Source organism: Podarcis erhardii, assembly GCF_964252035.2.
Source record: "Podarcis erhardii genome assembly, chromosome: Z".
NCBI lineage: Eukaryota > Metazoa > Chordata > Lepidosauria > Squamata > Lacertidae > Podarcis > Podarcis erhardii.
Genome location: NC_138504.1, coordinates 41,684,056 through 41,698,003, shown reverse-complemented (window position 1 = coordinate 41,698,003; position 13,948 = coordinate 41,684,056). Strand labels below are relative to the sequence as shown.

The following is a 13,948-nucleotide window of genomic DNA, read 5'->3' as shown; positions in this document are numbered from 1 at the left end:
TTTTAAAAAAAATAACTTGGGTGTCTGTAATATGTACTAGAAAGCAGAAATGTTTTCTACTGTTTGTTAGCACCTAGAGCCTTAAGATAATGCAAGGAAAAACTGAGTACAGTACCATTTTGATCATCAGCATGTGAAATACTTCTATGGGTGGCCTCTGTTCCACCTCTGGTTTGAGTTCAGAAGCATAGAAGACTGGGACTTCCGGGTTGGCGCCTCCGGCAATGGCGGAGTTCCTCCGATCGGGAGGAATTTGCTCCGTGGAAATCAGGGTCTGACCGCCACGGCGAAGGGGGAGACCCATTAAAATCACAGGCGGGAGAAGCTTGTGAACGTGGGATTCGGCTGGCACCCTTTGCGTCTCCCCTGCTCGCGGGGAAACCCAGTTTTGGGGATCCGGAGCGACGTGGGGTGAGTGGCGCGGTGCTTCGAATTGACTGCTTTTTTCACGGAGGGAAGCTGCATTGCTGTTGCTTGCTGGAGAGCGCTGACTTTTTCCTGTGGACAATTTGACTCTAAACAACTACCCGTGAGTAGAACGGAAAATTGGATTTACAAACGTCTTAATTTGGTACCGAAACGGGAAGTTTTCAAACAGGAAGTCTGCCTTCCCCTTTTGTAAATAGATTGAAGCAAAGAAGCTGCAAGCTAAGGTCTTGGAAAGCCTTATGTAAAGGATTAAACTTCCATCGATTAAAATCATTAAACCCCCCTTGGAAGCAGGAGAAGAGAGGGGAAATTTTGGATCGTGTAAGCCTACAGGAGAGAGTGATAAAAATTAAATTACCACTGCTCTGAACCTGGAAACGGGCTGCCAGTAGATTGACGTTTTGGGAGAGCTTCATTGACTGTGAATAAAATGTATGTTGACGGTTAGTTAAATAAGAGAAATATATTGTTTCCATTGTCCTCTTCTGTGTTTAAAAAGGAGGAAAAGTAACTGAAAATTGAAACTAACTTTACTTTTGGAAATGTGCTTGAAAGGATTGATACAAGTGGAAACTGTTTCCCTCTAGAGGGAGCTTTGGAAACTGTTACAGTGGTGCCTCGCAAGACGAAATTAATTCGTTCTGCGAGTTTTTTCGTCTAGCGAATTTTTCGTCTTGCGAAGCACGAAATCCCATAGGAATGCATTGAAATTCAATTAATGCGTTCCTATGGTCAAAACAAGTCCAAACAAAGCCAAATTTGGTACAAAAAGAGTTTATTAACTGCTCTTTAAAGTCACACATACTGTAAAGAGCATTTCAAAAATTGAAGGAACAATAAATTAAGTTTCTAAACATGACAAAAAACATTTAAAAATCAACAAAGTGTACAGTACATTTTCTAAGACTCTGGGGGACAACTCGAAGAAGGTTCCTCTTCCACTCTTTGCTTCTTGCTGAAGAACCTGTCCATGGTCTGCTGCTTCATCCGCCTTTTCAGCACCTCCCTGAAAGGCAACATGACCCTCCTATCAAAAGTGTTCACAAGGTCATGTGCCAGGTCCTTGTCAGGGTGGTGCCGCTGTGCAAAAGCCTGCACATCTTTCCACTTCAGGCAAATGTCCCTCAGTTCTTTGGAGGACAGCTGTTCCTCAGTTGCTTCCTCCTCTTCCAGCAAGGCCTGCTCCTGCGCAGCCTCTGCCTGCAGTTCGACCAGCTCCTGGGTGGTCAGCTCGTGGTCGTGCTCCTCCACCAGCTCCTGGGTGGTCAGCTCGTGGTCGTGCTCCTCCACCAGCTCGCTGATGTCCTCCTCTGTGACTTCCAGGCCCATGGTCCTCCCCAAGGAAACAATGTCCTGCACCACTGTTGACTGGTGCATCAGAGTCACTTGGTGCCGTACAGTCCGGCCACAGGCTGCGCCAAGCGCAATTCAAATTTCTTTGGCTGATCCCGTTCCAGGCCATGGTGATCATCTTCAAGCAGGTGACGATGTCGAAGTGGTCCTTCCAGAATTCCCGAAGGGTGATGTTGGTGCAATCAGTCACCTCGAAGCATCGCCTGAAAAGCTCCTTGCTGTAGAGTTTTTTGAAATTGGTGATGACCTGCTGATCCATCGGCTGGAGCAGTGGCGTGGTGTTAGGCGGCAGGAACATGATGTTGATGAAGCTGAACTCCTCCAACAAGTTCCAACTCAAGGCCTTTAGGATGAGCAGGAGCATTGTCCATCAGAAGCAAAGCCTTCAGCGGCAGGTCGTTGTCCAGCAGGTACTGTTTGACAGCAGGGCCAAAAGCAAGATTGACCCAGTCCACAAACAGCACACGTGTGACCCAAGCCTTACTGTTGGATCGCCACATGACACTCAGCTGCTCCTTGTCGACCTTGTGTTTCTTGAAGGCCCGTGGGTTCTCCGAGTGGTACACCAGCAGGGGCTTGATCTTCAGATTGCCGCTTGCGTTGGCACAGAAGAGCAGGGTCAGACGGTCCTTCATGGGCTTGTGGCCAGGCAACTTGGACTCCTCCTGAGTGATGAAAGTCCTTTTGGGCACCCTCTTCCAAAACAGCCCAGTCTCATCGCAGTTGAAGACCTGCTGTGGAACGTAGCCCTCCATCTTCACAACCTCCAGGAACTCCGCTGCAAAGTCTTCAGCCACAGGAACATCAGAACTGGCAGCCTCTCCATGCCTGACCACGCTGTGGATTCCAGATCTTGCCTTGAACCGGTCAAACCAACCTCTGCTTGCCTTGAAGACTTCTGGCTCGCCTGAGGTTCCTGGCTGTTCCTGGACGAGGTCTGCGTGCAAGGCCTTGACCTTCTCACAAATGACGGCCTCAGTCACTGTCCCCTGCACGCTGCTTCTCTTCTAACCAGATGAGTAGCAACTTCTCCACCTCCAGAACAGCTGGGCGGTTCTTGACGATCCTGGTGACTCCCTTGGCTGCATCAGTCGCCATGATCTTCTCCCTCATCTTCAGGATGGTCCCAATGGTCGATGGATTCCTCCCGTACTCCCTGGCGAGGTCTGTCACATGCATTCCACCGTCGTGCTTCCGGAAGATCTCCTTCTTCATTTCCAGCGTCACCTTCTCCTTATTCCTCTCGCCGGCCTCTGCAGCAGCAGTCTTCTTGGGTCCCATGGCAGCACAGCTCCTACCTTCGTAAACTCACAACCCCCCCCAAAAAAATCAGTGCTTCACATCCAAAAAATTCAAAAGCACCCAGCCACCCACCACACAGAAATTCAAACCCAGAACCAAGGCCTTGAATTCCAAACACCCCAACCCAAAATCCAAAACCCCCCAAAAAAGTTTTAAAAGTTTAACTTACCAAATGGATGCAAAAGAAGTTTTGGAAAAGCTTCAAAAATCACCAAAGTCTTCAAAAACCTCAAATGGCTGCAAAAGAAGTTTTGGAAAAGCTTCAAAAATCACCAAAGTCTTCAAAATCCTCAACTGTTCCCCCAGCCACCCACCCACCACACAGAAATTGCAAACCCCTCCCCAACTGTTGCAAACCCCTCCCCAACTGTTCCCCCAGCCCCTCCCCAACTGTTGCAAACCCCTCCCCAACTGTTCCCCCAGCCACCCACGACACAGAAATTCAAACCCAGAATTTTTTTTAAAAAAACAACAACATGGTGCAATGGTCACAGAAAATCATAAAAATTCTAAAAAAACCCACACAACCTCCCAGATTCTTGCAAACCCCACCCCCCCAACACCAAGTCCTTGAATTCCAAACACCCCAACCCAAAATCCAAAAACCACAAAAAAAAGTTTTAAAAGTTTAACTTACCAAATGGATGCAAAAGAAGTTTTGGAAAAGCTTCAAAAATCACCAAAGTCCTCAAAAACCTGAAAAAAGGCTACCAAACCGCATGCTATGAGTTGCTCCTCGAAGTCAAGTCGCAACTGCACCTCTTCAGGCAATGCACCTTTGGTTTTAACGGTTTTACAAAAAAGGAAACAAAGTTGCTAGACGTTTTCGTCTTGCGAAGCAAGCCCATAGGGAAATTCGTCTTGCGAAGCACCTCAAAAAACGGAAAACTCTTTCGTCTAGCGGGTTTTTGTCTTGCGAGGCATTCGTCTTGCGGGGCACCACTGTACAAGAGTGGAGCTGGGGAATCTCCAACTGCAGGATAAGAACTGTGACAATCAAGGATTGACCTTGGACCATTTAAGAATGTTGACAGGAGAACCCTTAGTGACTGCATTATGCAAGATAAGCTATTCGTTGGAACAGCTTCACAAGAAGACGGATGTTATGGCTACTAAAATTGATAACTTGGGACAAAAAGTGATTAATTTGGGACAAAAAGTGAGCACCAATACAGAAATAATTCAGGATTTGTTACAGGAATCTACTTTAGCAGAACAAAATGTGGAGAAGGAGAAGGAGAAAGTTGTTGTCGAACCTAAAGTAATACAAGTGGGAGCCTCAGCCTTAGAGGCCTTTTATGATTGAATCCAGAAAAAGTCAGGTTTTGAGGATCGAAGCCTGGCATGGACTGGAGAAGGAAAGCTGGAAAGATCCCTCCATGCAGGGATTAATTGACTTTTGGGACATGGACTTGGGTCAGGAGGAGACTGGAGTCTCCTTTGGATTTGGAGGAATTTTGAAACATGTCCTGAAATACTTCATGGATTTTAGCAACTATGGAAATTTGGCTGACCTGTCGAGAAGGAACAAAAGTATTGTTAGGTCGGAGTTTCCCCGAGATCTGCTCTATAGCATCAAAGAATATGAAGAAGACCTGCAGAAGGGACTTGGAAAAGAGTTAAGAGCCTCGGACATAAGATCTCCAGGTTGATGGACTGTATGGAGTTGACGGAAGTGACTGGCAGAGTCCGAGACCGGGGAGAGGAGTGGTGAAAGAAGATTGGAAAATTTAAAGTCTATATATAGAAATATTGTAAAATTAATGAGTGATAGAAAAATGTTGGAATGAAATTTTATGGCCTTAGTAGAAATGTTATAAGGAGTTAAGCTTAAATAAGTATACTAGTTTTAATGGAAATAAAATTAAAAATATGTTAAGACATTTATATGATAGAAAATAGAGAAAGATGGAAAGGAATTGCTGAAACAATTAATGGAAGTGGAATACAAAGAGGGAGGTGAGAGGAGGTCGATGAAACAAGGGAATGAAAGATAGAGTATGGAAAAAGTATGATGTATGTTTTTAAATTGTTTTTGTTTTGTTTTGTTTTGTTTATTGTGTTTAGTTTAATGTGTTAAGGTTGTGTTTTGTATTGTTTATATATTGTATTGTATTGTATTTCTTCTTTTTTGTTTTCTTTCTCTTTCTTTTTTGTAAGCTTTAAAAGTAATAAATATTATTAAAAAACAACAACAGAAGCATAGAAGACTGATAAGGCAAATGGCAGTTGAACTGAAGCAGTACAAATATTTTTTGGGAAAGTTATGTAATTGTCATTATCTTTTCCCCTATTTTTAGGTGAACCTGAAAATGAGAGAGATAACAGAAAAAGAGGTCAAACTAAAACAGCATTTACTGGAAAGCCCAGGTCACCAAAAGGTAAAAGACACTTTAGATGAATCATGGATTTTAGTTTATTCACATGTATATTACTTGGAAGTAGATTGTATTACTTTTCAGCTGCCAAGTAAGCCATTGTAGGATGGCTTACCAAGTAAGCGGTTGTAAGCTGTCTTGCACTTCATTTACATAGAATTCTGTACTGTGTGTAGTGCTTCTGGTTTCCTTTCCCTGCATTCTTTGTGATAACTGCAGGTCAATGTGTGTATTGAGCTTCCAAATGCTTGTGCTTTTCCCATGTGTGCCCAGATGTTCCTTGATTTCAAAGTCAATGAGGAAGCCTGTGCATTTGGAGGCTGCTCTGGTATTTTGGATTAGAATAGTTGTCTGTACCCTGCATTTTACTCATCTCTTAAAATGTCAATGCTGTATTTTCATAATATTTTTAATGTAACATATTACTTTCAGCATTTATTGTGAAGTTATTCAGGATCATATTTGCTGTACACATTGATTTGAAGAAATTCAGGAACCCTTTCAAGTACTAATAAAGCATGTGCTAAATAGTCAAAAGAATTATCAGTGTTACATGTGCAACTCTTCCCCTCTTTTCTCCCTTTAATTATTTCAATGCACTAAAAATTGTTAATAAATGCTACACTTTCATTACTGGGGAATGGAAGTTTTTCCTCAAATATAAATAACTTCAAAGTTGGTCTGATTTGTTGTGAATGTTTTGGCCAAACTGCACTGAGCTAAGTAGCACTAAATACTGCTGTAATGATGTTAACTGGTGCGGAGCAAAAAACTCTTTCAGTATCCTTTATTGCAGAAGGAAGCATTTAAATAACTGCCTATGAGACTTCTTAATTCAATGCTAGCATTTCCTTCTGAGGATACTGTTGGCTCAAGTATTTGCCTACTACTATTTCAAGAACCTACCATGATATGAAAGTGTCTGTGGATTGGGTGCATTTAAGTATTGCTTATAACTTGCTCTGCTGATGTTCCTCTCCTGTTCCCACATTCCCTTCCCTGCTTCCTGAGCAGTCTCCTTCCAAATGGTATTGGAAATTAGTACCTGTAAGTGAATTAATTCTATGTGACAGTTGTCATCTGCAAAACCATGGCTTTTAGTAATTCTTTTATTGGTGTTCGCTTCCATTTAAAATGCTGCTTTCACAACTTACAATATACTCTCTGCTTAAGGATTTTTTTATATTAAAAAAATGTAGATTCCATTACATGAGCCAACATACTGTATGTACAGCATACTCATCACTATACAGCATTTTAAGAATTTTGGGGATTCAAAATCTTAATTTGGAGAAGCAAGGTAATCATTCAAACATTAGGAACAATCTACTGATTGTGTGTTACTGTTCTCCTGTTCAGAAAACTCCTTTTATGCAGTGCTAAGGTGAAGCTGGTCAGTTTAAAGTAATTTGGTGCTTGTATGTCTTAGAAAATGGGTTGTAAGCAGTGCTTTTTTTTCTAAAAAAATGTTTAGGAGTACTCTCATTTTCCTACTCATATTGAAATACTGCCCCTCAATGAGGCCAAACTTAGATTCACAAAATGTTTAGGGTATGCGTACCCCTGCGTCCCCCCAGAAAAAAGCACTGGTTGTGAGGATTGACTTCCACATTTGAGCTTTAGGCAGGGTGCTGTTAAAATGTTTCCTACACAAGGCAAATTTTATTTCTTGGGCTCATCCACATCATAGCCACTTGATTCCATTACTATTAATATTTTGTCTCAAAGGTATAGATGCTTAGTACTTTAACAAAACAAAACAAAATCTTCAGTATTTTCTGTTCTTCAGCCCTATGGATATGATGGATTCTTATTTTGGTTCTAGAGGCATGTAACTTGATTCATTTGTTGTTCTGATTATGTAATTAATCAGCTAAGGGAAGGCTCTGGATTTGCCCCTGCAGTTGGCTTTAAATGCTCAGGAGAGTCTGGTTGTGGGCAGTGTTGGTGATGGAATATTAAGCTATATCAAGTATTGCTTTGCCCTTTTTGACTGTGATCATTGAAATAGTAATTAGGGGGGAAAGCTGTTAAATGGGTCTTACATTCTGTAAATTCTTTTTGTGAACCACATTGAGGGATTTTTTGTTTTAAGCTATGTAATTTTTTCTGAAATAAATGAGTAACTATTGCTGCAGTCTTGAAACCATATGGATATTATTGATTTTATGCTAACCAGTTCAAAGCTAGTAGCCAAATGCCCTTGATCGTATTCAAGTTGCACTGGCATGCTCTTGCGATACTAGCATAACATTCCTTGCTGTCATCATTGTGCCAGAGCTCCTGGTGCATAGACAGCAGATGCCATCCTATGCATTTATTGGATACCACAGAAAGTCTTTAAGTGAGAGAAAATGTCCCTAGCTTGTAACAGTTTCTAAAATTGTGTAGGATTTAGCTTCCAGAATGAAGGCAATGCTAGATATCGCTCAAAACCAAGGTTTTCAATTTAGTAACACTTAGTTTTCTTTGAAGTCATCCTTCTGGTATTGCTTAGGCAGTGGGGAGTTGAAGGTGGGAAGTATGCTTTAAACTAACCAGATCACCTTACTATGTAAAGTAATCTGCTTGATTTGAATAATCATATTCACTACTTAATGGGTGTCAACTTGCTTGAATTTATTATATGATTCTGATTACCATCTTGTATCTTGCTATTTTTTGCGTAAGCCTGATCTGATGCATGCCCTATCGCACTGCATGCTGGAACCAGTGGAATATGCTCGTGTGGTACAGTATGATTCACATTGCATTACATATTTATGGAGAGCTTCAGGCTGGGGGAAAAGCAACTTGCATCTTGTATTTATAAATCTCTTTTAATTCAACACATCTTATATGGCCCTTGCTCATTTAGTATGATATACCTTTCTTTTGCATCTTTTTTGTATAATACTAATATTGATATTTGACAAAGCTTTGATTATCCTGTTGGGAAAACTTTAAATTAAACTGAACTGAATAATTCAAAACTAATTTTGTTGCATTGCTTTTTCCCTGTCTTTGGAACTTGTAACCAAGTAATACTTGTTTGCAGAAATAATTTCTCAGCCTATGCTTTCCTCAAATATATACACGTTTCATACATAGATATGGCCTTAAGTAGCTACCTAGCAATATTGTGTATTGTGTAATATAGTTTAGATAAAAATAATGAAATATTTTTACTATACTGTAGTGGTATAGAACTGAAAGGTATTTAGTCAAATACTATTTATTGTGTGATTTATTAGCTTAATACAGTCTCCATGCAATCTATTGGATATTAGGATTATAGCACAATAAGTGAAAATGCTTTCTGTTAGACTGGTAACAACTTCAGTTAGATCTGTTTTATGCTATATTATGCAGTAGCCTTAGGCTTTAGTTAATATATTGAAATCCCTGCTACTGAAGTAGGAACTTACTGAGCTGCTGCTTTGCTTATTAAACTTGCAAGTAATTTTACTCACTAGCAGAGTACTCTTGATACACTGTCAAAGACTATTGTGTGCTAAAGCAATTATTGATTTGGAGCACAGAAGAACCAAAGAACAGATGATATCTGTTTATGCCAACAACTCATTACATAAAATTAGTGCATGCCGGTAGTGGAATGGAGTCTGACAAGAAGAACCTTGTAATACAAGTACCAATTGTTTTTCAGGTTGCCTGTTGGATTTATTTGTAATTCAGCTTACAAAACTTTGGGTCTACCAGACTTAATCTTTTCTTCACTGTTTCTCTAGGATTGGTGGGTTGGTATCACTATTTCAAATTAGGTACAGTTTAACCAACTAAAAATGCCTCAAGGAATTGAGTTTGTAGTTTGTAGACTATTTATTATGGTCAGCCGACCAGTGCAATAGAATATCAGATCACAAGATCAGTGATGAATTATGAGAAGTATCAAGCTGAGGAATGGCAATCGTAACATCACTGCTTCATACTGTAATTATGACAAGACAAGTAGCTTTGCTACAGTGACAAATTCTGCCTTCCTCTATTAGGTACGTTATCGCCGAGATCACCTTTCAAATAGGCAGTTACCATTTTTTCCATTGCTTGAAGATTTGATGAAGGACTGCAGTGATGGGGCTGCTTTATTGGCTGTGATACATTATTATTGTCCTGAACATATGAAGCTAGATGGTACGTGGATAAGAAATTCTAAGTGACCTAGTTTTAAATAATGTCTGAGTAGAATGTTATGGATTTACTAAAATAGCTTTATACAAATCTAATTGTGGCATTCATTATAATCTAATTTAAATGATCCAATAGCTTTTAGTCCTACTGTTTGCAGTGGGAGCACATTTTGAAAAATATAACTGAAACTAACTAGACAAAAATCCTTCACTTTGGTTGGCTCAAGCCCCTGGTCAACTGTCCTTTTTGCTTATTATGTGTATCTATGATGGCATGTAAACAAGGATGGCAATGCTGCTGCTGCTTCTCAAACAAGGTTGTTGCTTCCAAGTTACCACCTTTGGGGAGTTGTAATGTGTATTCTAGGCTTGTTCTCCATGCAATACTGATCTATATCAACCCAAGAGATTGATGCAAAGGGATTAAAGAAGTGGCATTCATTAGGAAGAGCCCAGGTTGAATATGTATAATGTATGGTGAATCACATTTCTTACATTTAAGTATGGGCATGTTGTATTCAGAAACTACCACCCTTATACATGTTCTAACTTATCACTTTCCCCTCTCTCATGCCCATGATACTCATTTTATCTTTCCTGGCTGAGAATATCTCCATGCTGATACAAACTGGTCTCAGTATCCCTAGTGCAGCCTTTGCTAACCCAGTGTCCTCCATGCTGGCTAGGGCTTATGGAAGTTTTAGTACAGAACATCTGCAGGGCACCAGGTTGGCAAAGGCTGCCCCTAGTGTACTGTTGGGACTTGGAGCTGCACAGTTCCTGTGCTGTCTTTGAATACCACTCCTGTAGTTTGACTTATAGGCTGAAGCAAAGCACTGTTGGGAAAAGTGTTGACTGTTTTTTCCTACATGATAACTGCAAGAGCTGAGGGTTAATCCATTGGGTTTCCTTGTGACACTGATCCTTGATGCTTTTATCATTTGTTAGAGATCTGCCTAAAAGAGGTAACATCGATTGCTGACAGTATCTATAACATCCAGCTGCTTCGGGAATTCTCAAATGAATATCTTAGCAAATGTTTTTACCTCACACTGGAGGACATGCTCTATGCACCTTTGGTCCTAAAGGTAAGGCATGGAGGGATTCACCCAAATTTTAAAAGACATGTAGATAGTTTATTAATGTTAAAATCCTTTTTCTAGCCCAACATGATGGTCTTCATTGCTGAATTATTCTGGTGGTTTGAGAATGTTAAGCCAGACTTCGTGCAGCCCAGGGACCTCCAAGAAGTAAAAGATGGTGAGATATTTTGAACTTCTGTAGCAATAATAATAATAATAATAATAGTAATAATAATAACAACAACAATAACAACAACATTTTATTTGTATCCTGCCCTCCCCGGCCAAAGCTGGGCTCAGAGCGGCTAACAACAGTCAATTAATTAAAATACATTCTAGAATCAATTCAGAATCAAATTAATAGCAACCATCGGGTTAGAGTTCTATGAAGATTACAGAAGGCAATTTCACTGATGTGGCTAGAACGTTTTATATCAAAGCCCTTTTTTGTTAGCCTGTGTGGCATTCCTATGCGTCTCCAGGCTTGATTATCAGAAGCTTAGGTCTTCCAGTGGGTGCACAGAGAGTTGCTAGATGAGTGTATTTTTTATTCCTCCAGACTAGAGCTTAGTTCTTTTTTAAAGTGTAGGCAAAATATGAGCTTACCCTAGCTAGTATGCCTGAGTCCAGCTTGTTAAGTGTTCCCCCACCCCTACACTTGGTCCAGTACTTGGTGGCAGTGGGTGTCTGGAAACTCTTGGCACTTGGTTAAAATATATTGAGGTCTGATGCAGGAAATCAAAGTGGCATTGTTCTGCCCATAAATTAATATGGGGCACCATTCATTAAGAGACAGCCCTGTGCAGGTCCTGCGGAAATGGATGAAAATTGCACAAGAACATTTTATTTTGTTATGACTGGCATTGTGCTCCATGGGCTGGATGTATGTCACTTTCTGCACTCCTTAATCGTTCTATTCTGTAGTCTTCAATAGCCCCCAAAATTGGCTCCTTATCCTTGTCTCATGGAAGCACTCTGTCTTTATGGTCCTTTCCCATCCTTCATTTGTTATACCCATCACTCATCTCCTATCCTTTTGCAATCACTGGCTGCCTCCACTTCTGGACTGCCACTATGCTTTGGGAATGTTAAAACAGTTGATTATATATATATATATAGTGCAGGTAAATTTGTTAAAAAGTTTCAGAATCATTATTAATAGGCATTCTGCCAATTTGCTGTTCAAAACATCTGATTACTGTGAATTTTATATATTCTTATCTGAGTTTATTGGATTATGATACTGATGATTTGCAATGGCAAGAAATTTCATAAAATCTTACTTTGAGAGTGCCTATTAGGGCTCTTGATTGGTGGTAGCTCATTTTTAAGGCAACACTAACACTGTAAATGAATGTGCAGCAAAAACAATGTTGCAGCAGAAGAGTAGCCGCCTGCCTGTTCCTATTTCCAACGCAACGAAACGCAGTTTCATGGTGAATCCAGCTGCTTCCAGTTCACCTGATGTACAACTCCCAGTTCAGCTCCCTTTGGAGTCTTGCAACAGGTATTCCCTGCATCCTGAAGAATTTGAATATCTGTAAGTCTGTCTTTCTGTCTCTACATTCAGTCTTGCTTTCCTTACCAGTTTGGGAGCTACAGCCTATTACTAGTGTTACCTTTAATTGTGTCCAGCAGACTAATTCCCTCCTTCTTCCATCAATTCATATTAGGCAGTTGTGTGGACTTTGCTCCACAGGTTATATTATTTGGTTTGGGCGAGGTACACAGGCTTACTGAAGGATCCTTATATTTTGGAAATGAAAACATACTATGAGGCCTCCGTTGTCTTTCAGTTTGGTCTGTAGACTTTTGGGATACTGAAGGCAGCAACATTTTCTTTGTTCTGCATTAGGTTCCTCCCACTTGCATGAATAAACTTGGTGAGAAAGTGCTTGAAAGCCACTGATACACGATACATTGCTTGTGATGGAAAATGTAACTCAGTTCTGGTTGGATGGCCGAATCTTGATTGTGCTGCTTATAAACCCAAGTCTCTTCTGTGGCTGAGAGTCTCCTGGCTCTTTTAGTCCCCTGCTGTGAGAAGCTATGGTGGTCAGAGTCAATCTCTTTCCCTCTCCTGTGCATTGGTGCTTCAGCCCCCTTCTCTCCTTCCCCTCCAAAGCTCTGTATAAGATTAAAGAGGGGCAACTGTTGCAACCTCCCAGTGCAGCATCTTTAATATGGTTCTTAAGAGCATGCGTGTCTGAAGAAGCAACTCTAGTTGAGTTTTAGGCAGAGTCTTAAGAGATACACATTTGGTAAAAATAATAATAAAGGAATGTATTCAAGAGCAAGAAATGTAAGAAATAAGGAAGTACAATTCTCAGTCTGTTCAGGCACTGGTTGTGGTGGGAACCTTTTGCAAAAATCTGTAAGCTAATCGCACATCCAGTATGAAAAAGATACCATTTTCTGCGACTGAGTCTGTTCTGTCATTTATAGGCTTCTTTCTAGCTTTCATGGGGTCCTTTTAACCATCCATGTAAACGGAAAGCTTCTTAATGTAAATTTCAAATGTCTCCTACATTAACTATTAGTTATTCAGTAACACATTATGTACAGTAAGACAGCTTTAAAGTTTCAGTAACTTGAATCTTCCTAGTCGGGATGTAATTAAGTTCTGTAAAGGGCTCTTGAGACTTAAGTCTCATTATTCACCCTTCTCTTTACTCCTTCCTTCCTTCTTTTCCTTCTGTTTTATTTTTTCTTTTAAATATGGTTTCCTTTTAAGAATGTAGTTCATTGGCTTAAGCATAGCCTCTTAATTTCACATAGCTGGTACAATTTTGTGTTGTGAGTCACTCTTGTTGACTGGCTTAATTTTTTTACTTTGTTTTGGCATTTGTGGGCGGGGGGGGGGATGATGGGTGTTGTGTAGTAATGTGTGTTTTTCCTATTGTTTTGTTTTTTCTCTTGCAAAAAAACCTCTCATTAATTGTGTGTGTGTGTGTGTGTATGTGTTTTAACAATAGCGGAAAAGGAAACCCTGCCTTCAGCCCATCCCATCCATTGCTGCCTTTGAGACAAAAACAACAGAAGTCCCTGCAGGGGGAGGACAGTTCAGGTAGGCACCTATTTCTCTTGTGAACATAGGAGCCAACTCCTAGGGGCTGAGGGGGCTTTGGCCCCCCCATAGTTGATGGGCATTTCTATTCAAATGGTGTACTTGCACCACATCATGTGATCAGTTATGCAAGGTGGGGCTTACCTGGACCCCCCAATAATTTATTCAAGTTGGCACCCCTGCTTGTGAACAACTTGATGCAAAAGTAAT

At 40.6% G+C, this 13,948-nt stretch overlaps 2 protein-coding genes across 2 annotated transcripts in view; one reads left to right on the top strand and one right to left on the bottom strand.

Moving 5' to 3' along the window:
* CAMSAP1 (calmodulin regulated spectrin associated protein 1) overlaps positions 1–13,948 on the top strand; it is a 51,440-nt gene that overhangs the window by 23,624 nt on the left and 13,868 nt on the right. Inside the window, exons 5-11 of the mRNA XM_081848508.1 lie at positions 5,385–5,465; positions 6,477–6,509; positions 9,452–9,593; positions 10,538–10,677; positions 10,753–10,849; positions 12,034–12,178; positions 13,647–13,738. Of these exons, the coding sequence (XP_081704634.1) occupies positions 5,385–5,465; positions 6,477–6,509; positions 9,452–9,593; positions 10,538–10,677; positions 10,753–10,849; positions 12,034–12,178; positions 13,647–13,738 (730 nt within the window). The remainder of the gene's footprint in view (positions 1–5,384; positions 5,466–6,476; positions 6,510–9,451; positions 9,594–10,537; positions 10,678–10,752; positions 10,850–12,033; positions 12,179–13,646; positions 13,739–13,948) is intronic.
* LOC309334264 (putative CENPB DNA-binding domain-containing protein 1) lies at positions 1,378–3,467 on the bottom strand. The gene is made up of 2 exons (XM_081848504.1): positions 2,544–3,467; positions 1,378–1,572 (listed from the first exon to the last, which is right to left on the bottom strand). Exon 1 carries the CDS (start codon positions 3,061–3,063, stop codon positions 2,758–2,760), a length of 306 nt encoding a protein of 101 aa, XP_081704630.1. The 5' UTR covers positions 3,064–3,467; the 3' UTR covers positions 1,378–1,572; positions 2,544–2,757.

What these genes read in the sequence shown, in the direction of transcription:
- LOC309334264 (XM_081848504.1), bottom strand. Translation starts at nt 3,063, where the DNA reads ATGGGACCCAAGAAGACTGCTGCTGCAGAGGCCGGCGAGAGGAATAAG.